The following is an 18,557-nucleotide window of genomic DNA, read 5'->3' as shown; positions in this document are numbered from 1 at the left end:
AGCCCCCATGTAATCTTCCATGAGCTCCTTGTGCCATCCGGTTGCTGAGGTTACTTGTTTGTTAGCAGTTACTTGTTTCTTTGCCTTACCAGTCTGGAAGAGCACTCTTGCACTACATCGGAGTATCTTTCACAGAAAGCGTAGGATAAGCAAGCTTTGTTGCTGGCCGTCAGTTTGCTAGCCAGGTCTGTGGTTAGCTGCCGCCTTTACTGCAAGTGTCCTGTTTACTTAAAGTTTCCAGAAGAACTTCATCAGGAATTTCTTCGGTGGCATAATTCAAACTATCATTTACAGCTTCAGCTAGCTCCACATCTTCAGTAGCTTCCAGGAAACAGGAATCATCGCTCGTGTTGTCCCACTCGCTGTCTGACAGCAGGAAGTCTCGAGACAAGCTTTTTTCTAGAGATACTGAGCTTTTAGACAAGTCTGGCACGTCAGAATGCGGTTTTACTTTTTCTTCTGTGTTCCCCCTTTCATCCATTAGAGTATACTCTTCTTCCTTTTAGAGGTAAGAATATTAATTATTCCATACGAAAATGGTCTTCAAACCTTTCAGATCAGTTAAAAGTTTGAAATTCATCCTGTCACATCTAATGGATACTACAGAAAGCTGGCCAACAAGACAGATTTTCCAGCATGTTCGTTTATAGCCACGTTAACCTATGGAAGCCTATTTTAATAGGAGAAGAAATTTTCTGTTTTTCTAGCAAACTACAAGTATTCTGTTGTGTACAGCTTCTTAAAATAATACAAGGTTAAAACTAATTTTAGTGTCTGCTTAAAGATACTGACAGGATCTGAAAATGTATTTAAATTACACTTCCTATGAAATAACACTAACAGCTATTGATGATCTGCTTAAGTAGAGCTTAATGTGCCATGCTGCTTTATGAAATTTAAAAGTGCAATGTGTAAACTTAGAAGTTGCAAAGATGTCAATTCTTATGGCCTACTCGGTGGAAGAACTACTATCTTCAGGGCTTAGAATCCGGGTGCAGCATCAGGTTGGTTTAAATATTCTCCCTATCTCTGTGGGTAAACATTAGTGCTTTAACACACTGAAACGGCGCTAAGTGAACTTCACCTTTGAGGGTCACTGACTTAAATTTGACTTTGACTCAAGTGTTCCAGGAACATTTTTATTTCGGCTGGCCCAGCACGAAGTCAAACACGCACAGCAGAGCTTAACTGGGGCAGTTTTTCCATGCTGCACCTGCAGCGGTCTTGTGGTTTATGCCCTGGGGACCGCTGCTCAGACCAGGCCAGACCAAAGGCTCGAGTCCTGCTGCAGTTAGGCTGTTCTAGTGACTTAGCATCATCTCTGCTGACAGGCTTTGAACTTAAGGATGAACAGATGGAGCTACCACACCAGCCCAGCTGCTCTGGGGGAGCTATTCTATACCTGTGTAATGTATATGTACTGTATGGAGAGAGAGAGAGAGCGCGCTATCTCCGTATATATGTATAACATACTGTCTGGAGCTCATCAGACTGCATTAGTGGGCGTTTTCAATCACTTCCAAAGACAGCTTTACTCACAAGAACTTTAGTGTACCGACAGGACAAAAACATACCTCTTTAAAAAGAAACGGGAGACATATCGTAGGTGGTAGTGGAAAACCTAAATCAAATATACAGCATTTATTAAAGTTAACATTCCCAAAAGTATTAACTGTAATTGCTTTGAAATCACAGAATACTTACTTTGTGATCTGAAGTTTTCTTCTCTGCAGACTGGATCATGACACTTCTGATACCAGACTTCCTTCTTTAGATCTACTAGAATCCTAAGAATGAAATAATTCAGTTTTTAGTAACAGTTCATAAAAGAGGTGAATGCATACAGTAGGAAACAGACACTAAATGAACAGGCTTTGTTTGCCTGCTTCTATGAGTATCGCCTTCATACTCTTTACATACTTACTACTTACTTGTTTTGTATAGTCTATTTGTTTCAATAAACTTCAGGCTTAAGTTAAAAATACGTTCCTGTTAAGACTAACATTTGAAAGTGCAATGTAGTCAACTTCATTACGTTCAGCTTGGAAGAAAAAGTCATTAAAGTAAGATTAGTATATGGGAGCTAACTGTGAGATCAGATTTGTTGCTGCTGCTGTTACAGATAATTTCATTATAAAAGCCAGATAAAATCACTATTTCCTGTCAAATGTAGACCACCCAGCTTTTTCAGCTGCGCTTTAGAAACACCAAGCTTCAAGCAACTTCCTTGAGAAACACCAAGTTCATCTAGCATGGTGGCTGCGGGGGGGGTCATACCCTTGTTTCTCAAAATCATTCCTTATCTTTCAGTTATTTTAAGTGTTACATAGAGTTATTTTGAAGTTAAACATTTTCTACTAATGATATACTGCAATTCTAAGGTAATCTAAAAAACCTGACTTTCCAACACTTATTCTGCTAAAACTAAGAAGTCTGAGTCCTTGTCGAGTCATTAGCAAAAGTCATCTTGACTGAGTGGTGGCAGGAGTTACTTTTGTCATTTTAGTGTATGTAATTTAAGAATTAATGTAATTTAAGAAGCACTGCAAGTGAATTTAGAAGTGGTCTGTTTTCTTTACCTTATTTCTGATTGTTCAGATTCCTAGCTAAGAAGCATCAAAGCATGGTACCACTTAACAGCTTTAACAATCTGACTTGTATATTAGCAACTTTAGGCACGCATTTTAAATAGCATCAAGATTACTTCACAGAAATATTAGCAATACAGGTTCATTTGGCAGGGGGAGGGGGAAGTTGTGGGACGTTTTTTTTCTTTAAAAGTAGTATTGTATCCCCACAAAGTAAGAGAGCAGAAATTGTAACAGGTGCTGATTCTATCTGTACGATAGAATCTATCTATCCTTTTTTACAGAGTAACAGTTAAGCAGGCAAATAAATAAAGCTGTTTTAAAGCGAACAGTTACAGAACACACATGATGTTGTTACTTTTGTGAGCTCTTCCAATATTTTCACACCAACGGTAACCAGAAATATCATACACAAGTTTTTCTTCCTGATAGAAGTAACGCCATTGCCGTATCCCTGGGGAAGAAAAAAAAATTGAGTAAGTTCTTTAAAAATAATGCTGCAGAATAGCGATTTGTAAATAGCAAAGTGGTCTTTACCTCCTTGTACCCCATCTTTATTAACCAGAGAGCGAACAAAATAATCAATTTCTGGATACGGTGACCCCTGATAACCTTCCATGGAATCTGTTAAAACAAATGCCAAGTATACGTACCATTACTGGCTTTGCCGTTGTAATACGTGACACTGTTACACATGATAGACTGTAGGCAGGAAGCGTACATGAATCGCACCAAATCCTTACACAAAACTGGAGCTAAATTCACTGTTACCTTCCCGTAGGTCTTTCAAGTGCTACCCCTGCCGCACCCCTGCAGCGCGGAGGGACTGGGACAAAGTGTGACAGCTATGGGAGGGCAAGTGGCATTCAGGTGCTGCAGGACGCTGCCTCCTGCAGAGCGAGCTGAACAAAAGCCCTCTGAGAGGTCACCAGTGTGTAAGTCACTGTACAACTAATTTAAGAGTACTGTTTTTTCCGTACAGTAGAAAAGGCTTGAGGTACCTCTACTGCTCCTGGTAGTTCTACTGTTTGAAAAGGACGACATTTTTCTCTCCTCCTTTGAAAAGCCACATGACAGAACTTTTGTGTCATCCCTTACTCTGAAGAATAGAGAGGATACAAAGGAAAACACATGATTCTTACAGCATAACACACCACATACTGTAACATATCATAACATAGCCCTGGGCCACCAGCTCATGGGGTTGGCGCAGAGTCCTCCAGAGGACCCTGCTAACCTCCGCCAGTCTGCGATTCGGCTCGGTACGCTGCCTTCCCTACCTTTTGCTATCCCCCTAGCACTTTTTCTTGTCATTCGGACCATTTCCTCTGACTTGCACCGGCAGAGGGCATGGGTTCCTCCTCCAGAACAGCACAACTTGGTTCCTGGCAAAAATCCCAGGACCCAGCCATATTAAGCACTGCCGGTCCACACTCTTCCAGCAGGGTTTGCTCTAGATGTAATATTTACGCACATATATCCCTTGAAAGGCTTCCTTTTTCTCCCCTCTCTCTCTACAATGAACTGCTTTTCCTTGCCGTGTTACTAGCTGGAAGCCAAACGATCACTGAAGACTAAATTCGACACAGCAGAATTTCTCATCCATGTTTATGGCTGACTCAGCTGATTCCTGTGGTCTGAATACACCACACTGTTGATGCTACGGGGCTGCTGGCAGCGGTTCAGGGTAGTGACTATTTCAGGATATAAAAATCGAAGTCACAAATACATGTTTTTATAAAAATATTATACATAATACCATACAGATGGCTGTACCACTTGAACCTTGCCTGCAGCAGTAACGATTAGGATCATCTCAAGACAGAGTCAGTGCAGGGTTTAGACAGATACAGAGAACTTTGATTATCGTACGTACCAGTATCCAGCCTAAGGAGGGATCTGCACCAAATGGGAAATCTGCTGACAGGCAAGTAAACATGTACAAAACCCCTTTTTCTTTTAATCATACTTCAGAAAATATTTAGACTCTTCATATTTAATTGACTGGAAAGCTGTAATTTTTCCTTTCAGAACTATACACAATCTGACCAAATATAATAGTTGTTACATTTCGGCATTTTGAGTGAGGCAAGTGTATGGAGAAACAAGGCACAACTCAGAAGCCGTACCACACGTTCTGTGTTCTTTAAACACCTGGAAAGTAGTCCCAAGGAATTTGTTACTCAAATCCAATTAATTCTGTGGGAAGTGCCTAAGTTACACTGTAACAACGTTAACAGAATAACTGCCCATTGACTGGAGTTAATCATAACTGCTGCAGGAAAAAAATAACTAAAATATTTTAAAATACGCATTTTAAACTCCACCAGAATTAAACAATTACCTAACATTGCAGATCAAAGAGGAAAGAAAATATGCTTCTTCCAAGGAGACATCCTCTTCACAGTTAGGGACAAACTTATTATCCTCCGATATCTTCAGAATCACATTCTTTCCTGCTTTTGATGATTTATACATCCGGAAATTTCTATTCTTTGTATAAACTCCTACAGGAAAACATGTATTACTTAACATAACAACACTGGCTCAGATTTAAGGTACTCCGTACTCATAAATTAAACAATTTTCCTTAGGCCCAGCTACAGGTCTAAGGAACGGACAAAACCTATTAGTGACTTCAGCTCACACCCCATAGAAGAAATGCAACCAAGCAAGATGATGCACACACGTACATTTTTATGTTACAGAAGCATTAAGACAAACACCCAACACCTCTACTTAGGCATTTTAATCATTCTGACATGATCATCACCAGAAATTTCCCTTCAGCCTAAGAAATAGGTGCTTTCACATGAACTTTGTGAAATACAACTGACCCCAAAAAGCTGCAAAATTATTTTAACCAGAAGGACCTTCATCAAGCTTTCTCTTTTCTGTGAACCACACATCACTTGTCTGAAGCATGTATCAGGAAAATTTAATTCCAATCTCAAAAACAAAAAACAAAAAAAAATGAACAGGCATCTTAAACATGGCCTAATTAAGAATTTATTGAGGATGTGACGAGAATGTCACATAGCTTTCTATCACTGCAGCCTCATGACAGCAATTCAGTATTCCAGTTATTTTGATTTGAGCTTTTCAGTTTTGAGGTAAAGTGTGTAACATAAATATTGAGGATGGTTAATTTTGGGGGACTACCATCAGATTCTTAAAAGGTGATGCAGTAAATGATTTGCTTTTCTTTAACTTCTGTCCATGAATATGCTCGAAGGATTTTTGAACAGTAGGTGCAAAGTAATCCTTCTGAAGAAGCAATGGAGAAGCCTTCCATACTGCCAAATTTGGGATTATGTTTCAACAGATCAGATATACTGAAGTGGCCAGCAGTAAAAGCGACGCTGAATTCCATGAGAAGAATTTGAAGGAATGGGGGTTCATCAGAGAAGGCTGAGAAAAACCCAAGATAAAGTCGGCAGCATACTCCATACATAACAGACTGCTGTACAAAAGCATGCCAAGCTATTTTCGTTTCACTGAGACAAGGCACAAAGCAGTGAAACCAGACATGGGGATGGAGAAGGGTGGAACTTTCAAACTTTACCTTGACTATGGGTGTTGTGCTCCTGGAGATTTTTAACCTTTTAATACCGTGGGTAGGCTAAGACCAGCTGGGCCATGAAGTGCCCAACCCAAAAATTCTATTATTCTGTCGTTAAAACCTAACAAATGCCATTCCAAACAGGGGAGGAAGGCTCAATTCATGTGTATAGAACAATGCAGAAGGCCACGCCTGTAAGACATGTTCCATAACTGAGCAGCTTTAATTCAACTGAAATGACAAAAATGCAATATATGCTATTCTTTTTTAATCGAAATAGGAGCACTAAGTCCTTAGGAACAAAATTAGATTCTTGTGTGGCAAGAGTTTCTTCAAATAATTAAATCTAGTAATATAAGAAGTTTCATGGATCAAGAATCTAAGGGTCCTTTGAAGTACAGCATTTATGATTGCATTTTCAGCATGTATTGTATTTGGTTTAAATTCTGACCATAGGGACAACAATAAGAACACTGTTGTTCTTATTAGCTGTAATCAAATATTAAGAAACGTCTCATTTCTCAACCTTTGCTGCATCCCAAAAAGCACTCTTATATTTACCTAGATCCACAAAAAGTTGCTTGTTGCCTTCTTTATCATTTACCATTAGAAAAGAAAAATCCAGATTTTGTCCCTGGTGTGATGTTTCTGTACCCTTCGTTTTGTGAGCAACGGCTGGCCAGCCTCTGGAAGCATCTTCGACAGCTGCGAGGTTTGTAAGAGAACCACCTAATCCAACTGCTTCTGCGGAACACTGGAAAACACATCCTGCTCCTCCTTCTGGAATCACAGCAGCAGCTTTACTCTCCATTAACCTTATGGCTGGCTGCAAAATGGTTCTCACAAAGTTACCTTAAAAACAAACAAAAAACCCCCGAGAACAGCTAACATCATTTATGAGTCACAAAAGAACAATTCCTGTACAAACATTTTTCAACACAGCCAAGAGGGAAGTGGTTGGTGTTCAGGTTTGGGGTTTTTTTTCCACTTCTGGATTTTTTAAAAATATCTTTTGACCAGCCCAGTACAAAATGGTTCTAGTTAGTAACTAAGAATTTCTTGCTTGGCAAGAAATTTTACTAAACTATTTTTTTTTTTTAACAAAACTGGAGAAAATAAACACTTGTGCATATATTAATTGTATCACACAGCCACAACCTTCCTCTTTGCAGTTTTACTACTGAGAACAGAGAGAACTGAAAAGCAGGATGGCTGAGCAATGACCTCTGTAGAAATACAGACAACATAATGAAACTGAAGTGCATAGGCTGTCACTAGAATTTCCCAAACTAAATTCAAAGTCCCAGATGAAAGGGCAAAATTGAAATAGAAATCTTCAGTATCTTTCAAAAGAATTTCTCCTAGCCATCACAAGACCTGTGCCACTGCAGTTATTAAAAGCTTTTGACAGACTACATCTCAAGCTGCTGCGATGCATGGATGATCCTGACTTAATGATTAATATGAGGAAGAATTTTGCACTGAAATTTCTGTGAACCTGAGTTTTCCGCTAGAATGTCAGAAACTTAACAAGTTCAGTTTCAGCCTTCAGGCTAGCTTAGCAGGAACATTTCTGCGGGTGAACTAGGCTGTTAATAGTAAGGCTTACTCAAATGCTTAATGTAGGAACACTTGGTTAATGACAGTAGCATCAAGAACGAAGTAGTCGAGGTCCCTTGTAAAATGTAGTTTGATTTAATATTTCAAGTACCACTGAGTGAAACTCTTCGATACACAAGTAAAGCATTCCTACAGCTTTGCTATTACACAGCTTATTTTTTTATCCTGTCATAGGTAGTTTTTAATCATTTAGCTGAATATTTTTGCAGTAGTTAATGACAGCATGTGATGACATTAATGAACTCAGATTTAGAATTCTGAAGAGCTTGTGATTGTCCGTTTCACTACTGCCTTACCTAATTTCACTTTCAGAATGACTGAAAAGGTTTACTTGCAGCTTCACAGTGTATTAACTGATTTAAGAGTTTGACCAGGGCTTACTCAAACAACAAATTACTTTTTAAGAAGTATTTAGTAATGGCTTCTCAAGCTCCCAGTATTGTAATTCAACTCCCACTGTACCTCCAGGCACTGCTAGATGGTAACCAAAGACGGACAGACAAAACCCATAGCCAAATTACACAGGACACTTAACTAATGAGCTAGAATAAGCAGTGGAAGCTTCTACTGAAAGAACTGACTAATGCGATTTAGTTATCAAGATCACAGGCTAAAACTGCTGTCATACCAAATTATTTATCATCCACGTGTTACTTAAAGAGTTTTATACTGGCAGAGGAGTTAAAGGCCATACTTCTGAACTACAAATTGCAGTAATCCCATTTAAGTCTTTGGGGTCTGCAGCCGTTACCGCAGTGTCACATAAGTGACTGCTCTGTGTCACGCTTGGGGCTGTCAGCCAATATTAAAAGCACTTGCTTATAACTTTGACAATCTGCTTAGCTTGCCATGTGAGCTACTACTCATAAAGTTTAGGGACACAGATTCCACTGCTCCTAAGAATGATGAGTAGTTCTTTTAATGTTAAAAAAAACTGAAAAAAAGATTGGTTCTGAGAAACTGTATTGCCTCTCTGCGTTGGAGTAAGGATCTGAATTCTGGCTTGAAGTGATGTTTAGGCCATGGACCACATACATATATTAAAAATATCTGGGGGAATAAATTCTGTACATGCAGACAGGCCTACAAAACCTCTCCTTACAGTTTGCTCTACTTCTCCAGGTGTTCACGCTGACAAAACCTTTCACAGATGGTTCCTCAGAAGAGCACAAAACATGTTTCAACCCTACGCAACTTTGATCCAACAGCACATGTGTTCTTCCCATGAAATAAGCAGACAATTCAAAAAGAAAATCAGATTTTCTCTAATGCCATATGGGGCTAGAAAGAAGCCCAGCACCATGTCATTAATGATAGTATCACTGTGCTGTCATTAATTACGAAAAGCAAAGAGCCCATCTTCCTTGTGCTCTATACAATCCCCTACTAGGCCATACACAGTGCACAGTTAAGAAGCTACTTAGGAAATACTACATTTCTTTTTTTATACCACCTGTGTAAGCTTTACTCAAGACTGGAATGAGGGGAGCTGCAGAGCTAGAAAAAGAGGTAAGGATGAGAAAGGAAAAGGAAGACTGGGAACAAAGACAGTCAGACAGATAGTGACCAAGCTGACAGCAGAATGAAAGCAGGAACCTGAGTGGGACCAAAATTATGAACCAAACATCCTCAACTTTTCCTATTCTACTGCCAATGAAAACCCAGTAACAAAGAACACAATCTCTTGTAATCCTGCTGCTGTTGTCACAGTTACTCCTGAACACAAACAGTAGAGCTAAATGTCACAAAGCCAAATTTCATCCCTTCTAATAACGCCTGAGATTATCAATAGGGTACTATATAACTGCATTTCTGCTTCCGCTTCCGCACCCTGCGTGTTTGTTTTAAACAAAACCAGTAAGAAACAAAGGCTACAAAATCAAACAATCAAGTATTAAGAACTTACAGAACCAAGGCTGCAGGTGCAATGTTAAATAACCCAAAGTTCTGCATTTGTAGGTTGATACAGATTTTAATTCCACCACTGGGGAAGCTGTTTTCCATCAGTTCCTGCTTCACTCAGACAAAACTCAGCTGATATTTTCTTGTGCCCTCATTGTTTCACATATGTCTATAAGCCTGCTCTACCGCACACCATTCAGAGTATATATAAAAGAAGAAATCATTAATTTCAACATTAACTTTTCTTAATGCTCACCACTAGTAACTCAGTGCTTCACAAACAGTATTTTAAAAGTATCTCAAAATACTTCTGTGAAGTGAGGAGATTATTAATACACTTATTTTAAAAATGGAGTCAAGATAACTCTGAACTGGCAATTCTTTGTGTTGGAGTTCCCCTATCCCATGAAATCCCAGCTTACATCAACAACTAAAATTGCTTTCAGCTTTCTCTTAATCATGTTTATGCACAGGTGGCTTGAAAACATCTTCGTCCTGCCTTTCTGACCCTCTGCTGAGCACAAACCAACTGTATTTAGAACCAATTATTGTAGCTGTAACTGTTAAGGCTGACACTAACTTGAAAATTAAGGAGTCATAGTCACTCCGTAAAAAAAATGTCGCATCAAAAGCTAGTCTTGGCAGTAGTGTTGTAAATAAAGCATACAGGCACAAAAAAAGTTACATTTTTGCAGACATAAATGCTAGTTATAGAAAAAGGAAGCAGAAGATGAGTTGAGAAATAACGAAGCTTAATGAAACAGAAACAGGTAGCCATTTCTGCTGGGAATACTTACTTGTTTCCACATACAATTCCATTAAAATAAATATTCAAATGTGAGATGGCACCGTACAAAGTCAAAACCTCACATTTGTTTTCTAGATGTAAGAGAAAAGAACAGACTTACCAGCATGAATATTATCCTTAAATACAGCCTTTTGGAGTAGAAATATTAAGTGTCGACTAAATTTTTCATCAGTACTGGAATCTAAATCCAAGACATCTTTGGCTGAACAATTTACATCATAAAGTTCTTTTAATTTTTGGCTGACAAGCTGAAATTATAAACATTAAAAATGCTAGAGAAAATAGCACAATTAACAGTGGTATCTATAAAACCTATCACAAATGCACAGTCTACATCTTTTTTTCAGATTTTTCTCATTTTGAGCATACAATTAATTTAATTCAAACTAATTCACAAGATAGCAAATTTTAACCAAATTTGACATAGACTTTATTTCCTGAAATAAGCAAGTCACTGAATACACTTAACAGTGATAAGCTGAGCAGATTTTTCAGTTTTTAAAGTTGAATTCTAATTTAGTAGCTTTATCTTCTGGGTTTTTTCCACCACAAAACAGTTCACACTGTGAAAATGTTTGCACTGCAGGCTTAACTAGAATGGAAGATAGAGGCTGTCATGATGTAAAGGGCTGGTATGCTAATTCACTGTTATGATTTAGCTAATTCATTGGTATGACCCAATGAACACTAACTAAGCAGAAAATATAAGATGTCTGGCTCTAAAATAGCTCTAAAAACCTTCCATAAGCTAAGCTTGTGATTACCCATGTTGAAACTGGGGCTTGGAACCTAAGGGTCTGGAAGCTTAGGGGGTTTTAGCATCTCAGATCCTCCACCCAGGAAATCCACAGTTCTCTTCTTAACCTGAAGAATCTAGTTTTCAGAACTGATCCGGCACTGCAGAAAATCCCTCCAGATTCTATATAAATGAAGGGTTCTTTACAAAGGAAGGACCACAATCACCTTTTTCTTTCTTTCCTTTCTAGCTAGGAACATTTAAGTGTCACAAGTCTCACAAATAAATGGCCACTCACAAAGAGATTCTATTGGAATAGAAGATATTCTTCTAAAAACCTGCTTTACTGCCCACCTCTGTCATACTGAATTTGCAGTGGAGCTCATTTTCCAACAAAATTTGCAATAAAAGGGAAACGTGCACTATTTAAGAAAATTGATAATTACCAAAGATATTTAACTGTAGGTACCAAGTTGATATGTGCAGTCACCTGATGTTCTCTACATCATCATTTAACTCAACTATAATGAACTACTGTCTGAAAAGACCTCAAGTCAGGAGGGATCCGTCTAAGCCTTGATATACGACTGTGCCAGCTGGCAAAGGAAATTAACTGAGTAATCTCTGAATGGAACTTTTATTGATGCTACTATGAAGACTACTTAAACATTCCTTCAGTTTTACAGCTTTGAAATGGCACAGCACATAAAACAATCAGCAAGAGCAAACATTGTATCAGTAAACCTACAGTGGATATAAGCATTCCAACATCACTCTCTACATTTCCATTTCACGTAAAGAAAACCTTTGCTTTAACTAAAACAATCAATACTTTTTACTTCATTAGAAATAACCACTAGGTATACAATTCTTTTTCATTTTACTACAGAATAATCAAGATGAAGTGGTAAATACTTTGCTTTCATATTAAATCAACAACAAATTCATATTAATCTACAACATTGACTTTGCTCCAGTTTACCTCAATTAACTTTGCAACCATACTCTTGCCATCTGCATCAGGATTTGCTGGTTTGTAGAACTCCAAATCGAAATACAGTTTGCAAGCATCTTTTTCAGGAATTACTTCATAGCAATGCATAAGACTTGTTTTATAACCTTTACTAAAGAAAAACAAAACCAAGTCACATCTCATGATAAACGTTACTCATACATATCAGCTGCAAACAAGGATCCCACAAGTCCTAAATATTTTTCAATCACCCATATTAAAAAAAGTAGCAGCCCTATAATGCTTTGAAAACTCTGTAACTAGTTTCAGCATCAAAACTAAAGTATTCTCCTCACACCCCCACAAGTCTTACAATACATACTGTCAACAGAAATGCTATTGAGAATTTAAGGAGCAATGGAAACTACAGTAAAAAACTTAGTAAGTTATTGTTTATATGTCTTAAGCACTGAAAATGAGATTACGTAGACTTTTTTCCAACTAAACCAAAAATTAATCTCATTTTAAAATTAGGAAAAAAAAAATCAAGCTTACTTTTCATATAAAAATCGGACCTTAAGTTTTCTTATACTTCATAACCAAATGTTTTATTATAAAAGAAAACATTGGGGAAAAGGGTTCAGCACATGATCAAATTGTCAATACTTGAAACTACATTATGCAAATACAAAACCAGACATTTATATTAATGCCCATTTAAATTGATATATGACTAATAGAAATATGTTTGTGTCACTTGTTGGTATGATCTGCTGAGGAAAGCTGACAGCAAAAGTGAACCTACTGCTATTAGATTTAAGTAAACAGGTTTCTTAATCCACAGGGAGTAATGGCAGTCTGCAGCTCCAAAGAAAGCAGAAACCCACGACAGAATAGATTGGTTTGTCCTTAGGAAGATTTTCCCCATTGCCAAGATGAAACCTCAGGCAACCCATTACAGCTCTGTGCTAGTCAGAGCAGCACATGGCTGCTGAGAATAGCTCTCCGGTAAGAGCTACTACTAGATATAGCACACTGCTATCTTATGGTAAAATATAGGGTACCTTTTCAAATACTCACGTGTAATAAAACCAAAGTTCCTTATATGATGTCACAAGGTAAAACCTCTGTGCACTTTGTATGTCCTTTTCCAAGGCAAATACATGAACATCCTTTTTAAAATAAAAACATTGAAGTTTTTTAATTCAAAGAACCAGTTAAAGTCTTCAGAAGTTCCTATTTGACATTAATTTCTTTGGTCAAAGGTTAGTAAATACTAGAAAACTACTAGTAGATCACTTATCTCTTTTCAAGCTAAGTAGCATCTGTTTTTAATTAAGAGCAGTGTTCTGATTTCAGTTACACGAGTAAAAATGTGAAGCTTTTCTTTGCTGCGCATTAAAGTAAACTCTGTTTTCTCTGTAAAGGCTTCATTCTTCTGATCAGTGGCAAGTGCATCTAACCAGAAGAGGAACAATGTCCTGAACGGAATAGCCTCATGGGCATGGTGGCAGCATATGGCTTTATAGCAAATATTTCGACTTTATATTGTTTATCCAGAAATGGAAATCTGAAAAGAAAACACAGAAATATCTACTGCTAAGCCAGCATGAGTGCACTTTGGAAAACAGACTGTCAGGATTACTTAAACACCTAAAACAGCATGGAGAAAAACACAGTACTTTCTTTAAAAACAACAATCAATCTGGAAAGTATTAAACTGAAACCAGAGGATACATTTTGCATAACATTTGGTTCATCACTTCTTATCATCTGAACTTGCTGCTCTGCTGCCACTGGAGAGTTATATTGCTATACTTTGTCTCTGCCTCCTGTTTATCTTCTTTATGTTCCTCAATCTTTTCCTTCTCTTTCTTCCTACTCAGCTCTCACTACCTTCCCATTCTCCTGCCAACCCTGACAGCTTGCCCACCTGCAGAATAAATAAATCTATCACTACAGTGTTACCAAAAAGCACTTATACTGTTGGAGGTTAATATCACGTATCAATTCCTATGTTAGAACTAGTACTTCTTAAAGCTACCTCCAGTATAGCATGATCTCCTACAAAGACGAAAAAAAAAAAAAATCAAAACAACTTGCTGTTTCAGGATTGGGTAGAAAGAGTTTAAAAAAAAAAAAAAGAAGAAGAAAAAAAACCTTGCAATCTGATAAAGATTTTACTGTCAACCAAGCTTTTAAATGAAGTTCAACCTTGAAAGTACCTAACGAGCAGAAACATTCACCTAACAAATAATTTACCTCTTCACAGGTTTTTGCATACTGGAAAGCTTCAGCCTGCCGACAAAATATTTTCCAAACAGAGGATGGCTCAGAGGGTTTGGACAGTTTTGGTCTATAAACTGGAGGAAGAGGGTTCCTTTCATAGTGAGATGCTAGTTCTTCCACTTTCTTCAGCCTTTCTTCCCATTTTCTCTTAATTTGTCCTAAAGCAATTACAAGTTGTCAAATCAGAATCAATTTCTGTTTGCGACTGAATTGTAATATATCCTGTACTCATCACTGGTCTTGTTTTGTTGAGCGTACTTTATTAATTAACCGAGTGTAGCCAATATTCCAAATCAACACCCAACCTTGCTATGATACCGATTTTAACATTAAATCTTTCTACACAGTTTTGGAAGTAAATATCTTCATAGTCATTTCGGGTCTGGCCGAGCCCCACAGCACCCTCAGTGCTGTGCTGGTGGCTAGAAAGGCGGTGACAACACAGCAGCGTTGCGATGCCGCTGAGCAGCGCTGGCACAGCATCACGGCCCTCTCCAACCTGCCCCCGCCTCACCTGTAGGCTGGGGGTGGGCAAGGTCTTGGCAGGGGACACAGCCAGGGCAGCTGACCCAGACTGACCGATGGGATGTTCCATACCGTATGGCATCTGCTCAGATAGAGAACCCGAGAGAAAGGAGAAGGAAGGGGGGGGTGGGGGCATTTGTTATTTACCACGTTGGTCTTCCAGAGCAACCGCTACGGGTACTGAAGCCCTGCTTCCCGGGAAGTGGCGAAACATCACCTGCTGATGGGAAGTAGAAAATAACATCTTTTGGTTTCTTTCGCTTCCCTGTGTACAGCTTTTGCTATTGCTTCATTAAACTGCCTGTATCCTGACCCACATTTTTTTTTTTCACCCATCTTATTTTCTCCCCCCTGTTCTGCTGAGAAGGGGAGTGATAGAGCCGCTTGGTGGACACCTACTGACCAGCCAAGGTCAACCCACCACAATAGTAATACTATCAAACTTAGTACTACCAAATATAAACACAACAGAATAGACACAATAAGGGAAGGCCTAGAAAGTTTCATTTTTGTTTACAGAATGATATTACATTCCTTCTCAAAAAGCATACAAACTGTGTTAACCGGCCAAACAATATCTGCAAGGAGTGTGAAAAAATACCCCTGTTATTTCTGCTTTATGGTTGGAGAGACAAACGAGATAATTAATTTGTATGGGTGCTTGACTTCCCGAGAAAAATTGAGATTTCAGTGACTCTAGTTCTAAGCTCTGTATCTGAAAGTAAAAGAACTCCACCGTTGACCTTTGCTATTGATCAGTAATACTTTCACCTGCTTTAAAATCTCCTGTACTTTCTTGCAAACTTAAGACAACAGTCTTATCTCTGTTCAAGAAACAGCACGTGATGTAGTAATGCTTGCTATCTTGCAACCTGTAAACTAGTTACATAAAGTAATCTGAATACTACAACGCCATGTAGAAAAGCATGAACACACATTAACACATGTATAATTATTTCTAAGTATAATTAACCTTTTTTCTGGGAAAATGCATTGCCCCCCTGAACACTGGCAAAATAGTAAAGAGCACTGCTAAGAAACTGTGAAAGAGAGGAAGAGGGGCAAGAAGTAACAAAGATCAAAGTGCATTATTTTTGTTCTGCCCGGTATAACCACTTTGTACTCCTAACCACCTCCCAATTGCAATGAAAGATGAAAGTTGAACTAACTATACTCAACAGTATTCAAATCTTTAACAAGCTGGATCTATAAGGTGAGTTTGAGTGTATTTAAATATTCTTGTGGGCCCCAAAGCCCGAATTTTGGATCCTCTGAATCCCCCTCCAAGTTTTCCACAGTAAAGGCTCCTGGACACTTGCGTTTCTGCCCACGGTACATCTGAGCCTGCCTTTGTTTTGACAGTTTAACTCCTTTGTCAATTCTAAATAACAATGTTTTTTTCTCTTACAGGGTTCAAACATATTAACTCTATAGACCTTGGCAGTCTCCAGACCTGTGAATTTCCTCCACTCCCTTTCTTTTCATGCAATTAAGTTTCTTATTTAGGAATGAAAAATGAAAATACAGACAGCAATCAGCATTTCTCAGAAGTGCTAGCAGAACCCTCAGTTTCATTTTGATGCTGTTGTAAATTAATTGATACCGTAAAAATTGTAAAATAAATTCATTTGGCTCTGATGTAAATTAATTGGGTGCAAAAGACATTCCCTACATGAGCACTTTTTTACAAGCTGGCCATTAAAAAGAAGGGAAGTAAAGGAAAATTCCCACAGGTATCTACTAATTTTAAACTTCCTGCTTAGACCAGGACATACTTTTGCAGAAACACAGCTGGGAGGATATCTGAGCCTGGGAGAAGGCTGATGACCCTTACTTTAAACTGAAATCTATCACTGTTCTTGCAGCCCACACACTCTTGGATTCTCAGCAGCCCAACACATCAGGTCTTTTCAAGGTAACTTCGGTTCCTGTATCAAATATACCAACACAACACATCTATTTAGAGCAGGTACAATTTACACTTACATACTAGGTGTAACTACAGACTAGCTTTCTGAGTTTACTGGGAAATTCCCACTTCATTTTCCTCCTTTCCGTCCCACCAGAAGTAAGAGGAGTACTTGTTTTTATTTTACTTGCCAGAAAGTGATTTTGTTACCAACATGTTTGCACTTTGGTGTTTTTGACTCAGCAGTATGAGCATGTGAAGGCCCCGGGGGGAAATACACTTCCTGGGAGATGACTTAAAGAACTTGCTATTTCATTTCCCCTTTTGATGGAAGACTACCTTTTTAGTGATGAGGACAGTGAAAATCTTGTAATTTTGTACCTTTGATGCCTAGGTTGGAGGTTTTTTGTTTGTTTTGTTTGTTGGTATTTGTTTGCATTATTGTTTGGTATTTGTATTACGTATGTCCTTATATTTTAGTAAGCAAATAAACAAAAAGACCACATGCTCAAAAATCTAGAACAATGACAACAAAACACACTACCTGCACCTACTGAAAAATGAAGCTTAGACATGCAAATCAATCGCTACTCCAAATAACACTGCTACACTGGTTTCCTGGCTGGTGCGTATCATGTAGCATAGCTCCATGGCAAAATTCATGCTCCTCAACACTACTAAATTCATGACATTTTCTCCCAGCTATCGACTCAGCCTTAGAAGAACGTATTAAATAACGATGCTAAATTTCTTAACATTAGTAAAAGTTAGCGTGGTTATCCTTATTTTGAGCTGAACCGTGGCATACCAACAAGCACTACTCACCTTCCCTCAACAATAACAATGAGCACCAAATTTTCATCTTGTGCTCCTAACAGAAGTAGCTTCTACGCTTAAGTTCTGAGGAATTTCATGCAACGGGCAGGATATTAGACCTGGTGATAAGACCTCAAAAAGCAGGCCCGTTGTGAGAAGCTGGAAAACGCAGTTTCTAATGTTAATCTTCGCTCTGCCTCTCGCTACCAAAGGTCGATAGACAAATGTGAAACTAACTGACCTGAAAGTTAATGATGGAGCCAAAAACAGGCCCAGCTGCAGCGAGGGGTTGTGCAAGGCGGGATGGCGGGGCGGCAGCAGGCTGGTACGTTCAGGTTCAGACTGCACTTGCCCACCAGCTGTACCATTCCCAGGCTTTCACCTCACAGCGGCAGGAGATAAATCCCACCGTAAGTGGAAGGTTCTGCTCCGATACAGTCAGGCACATCCGCGCTTATCCAAGCTGGCTGGAAAGGGAAAGACAGCCTGTCATTTGACAACGACCCTCAGAAATCACAGAAAATAGCAATTATCTTCACGAAGCACCGTTCCCTCAAAAAAGCGGTTGTGCTTCCAGCCTGCGGAGGAAGAAAAAGGCCCACACCAAGAGGGTTTGGGCCAAGCCAAGCACAGCAGCACTAAGCACAGTGGGACGGGCCGCTGCGGGCTCGGCTCCAGCCCGGTGACACGTTTCCCCCGTGGGACAAAGCACGGCCGGGGGCCGGCCCGGGCTAAGCCCCGCGCTGGGCAGAGCAGGCCCGGCGGCCGTAGCGACACGGGGAAGGCCACGGGCGGCGGAGGGGAGGCGGCCGCCCCGCAGGCCCCCTCAGGCGCAGCGCTGGGTCCGGCC

The 18,557-nt window shown here is 39.1% G+C and overlaps 1 protein-coding gene across 9 annotated transcripts; it reads right to left on the bottom strand.

Annotated features, from left to right (window-relative positions):
* Window positions 1–84: 84 nt before the first annotated feature.
* On the bottom strand, window positions 85–18,451 carry PRIMPOL (primase and DNA directed polymerase). Of its 9 annotated transcripts, XM_027814137.2 has the most exons (16): window positions 18,312–18,451; window positions 17,949–18,174; window positions 16,817–16,910; window positions 15,130–15,202; window positions 14,431–14,615; window positions 13,249–13,340; window positions 12,199–12,340; window positions 10,581–10,728; window positions 6,712–7,002; window positions 4,933–5,095; window positions 3,590–3,687; window positions 3,126–3,212; window positions 2,934–3,042; window positions 1,705–1,787; window positions 1,575–1,621; window positions 85–499 (listed from the first exon to the last, which is right to left on the bottom strand). In XM_027814137.2, the coding sequence occupies exons 4-16, from the start codon at window positions 15,194–15,196 to the stop codon at window positions 194–196; spliced, it is 1,818 nt and encodes a 605-aa protein (XP_027669938.2). In that variant the 5' UTR covers window positions 15,197–15,202; window positions 16,817–16,910; window positions 17,949–18,174; window positions 18,312–18,451; the 3' UTR covers window positions 85–193. The 9 variants fall into 9 exon arrangements, with proteins under 9 accessions (XP_027669938.2, XP_027669934.2, XP_005445414.3 ...); XM_027814133.2 differs by lacking the exon at window positions 18,312–18,451 and having other exon boundaries at window positions 16,758–16,910; window positions 17,949–18,262; XM_005445357.4 differs by lacking the exon at window positions 18,312–18,451 and having other exon boundaries at window positions 17,949–18,262.
* Between the last annotated feature and the right edge of the window lie 106 nt (window positions 18,452–18,557).

The sequence above is a fragment of the Falco cherrug genome, chromosome 1 (genome assembly GCF_023634085.1).
Source record: "Falco cherrug isolate bFalChe1 chromosome 1, bFalChe1.pri, whole genome shotgun sequence".
In the NCBI taxonomy this organism is placed as follows: domain Eukaryota; kingdom Metazoa; phylum Chordata; class Aves; order Falconiformes; family Falconidae; genus Falco; species Falco cherrug.
This window is presented reverse-complemented; position numbering and strand designations above follow the sequence as displayed.

Coding starts and splice junctions, on each gene's coding strand:
- PRIMPOL (XM_027814137.2), bottom strand. CDS start 15,196: ATGTTTCGCCACTTCCCGGGAAGCAGGGCTTCAGTACCCGTAGCGGTT. Junction 13,341..14,430: donor ATGCAAAAACCTGTGAAGAG/GTAAATTATTTG, acceptor TATTTTAAAAAG/GATGTTCATGTATTTGCCTT. Junction 3,043..3,125: donor TAAAGATGGGGTACAAGGAG/GTAAAGACCACT, acceptor TTTCTTCCCCAG/GGATACGGCAATGGCGTTAC.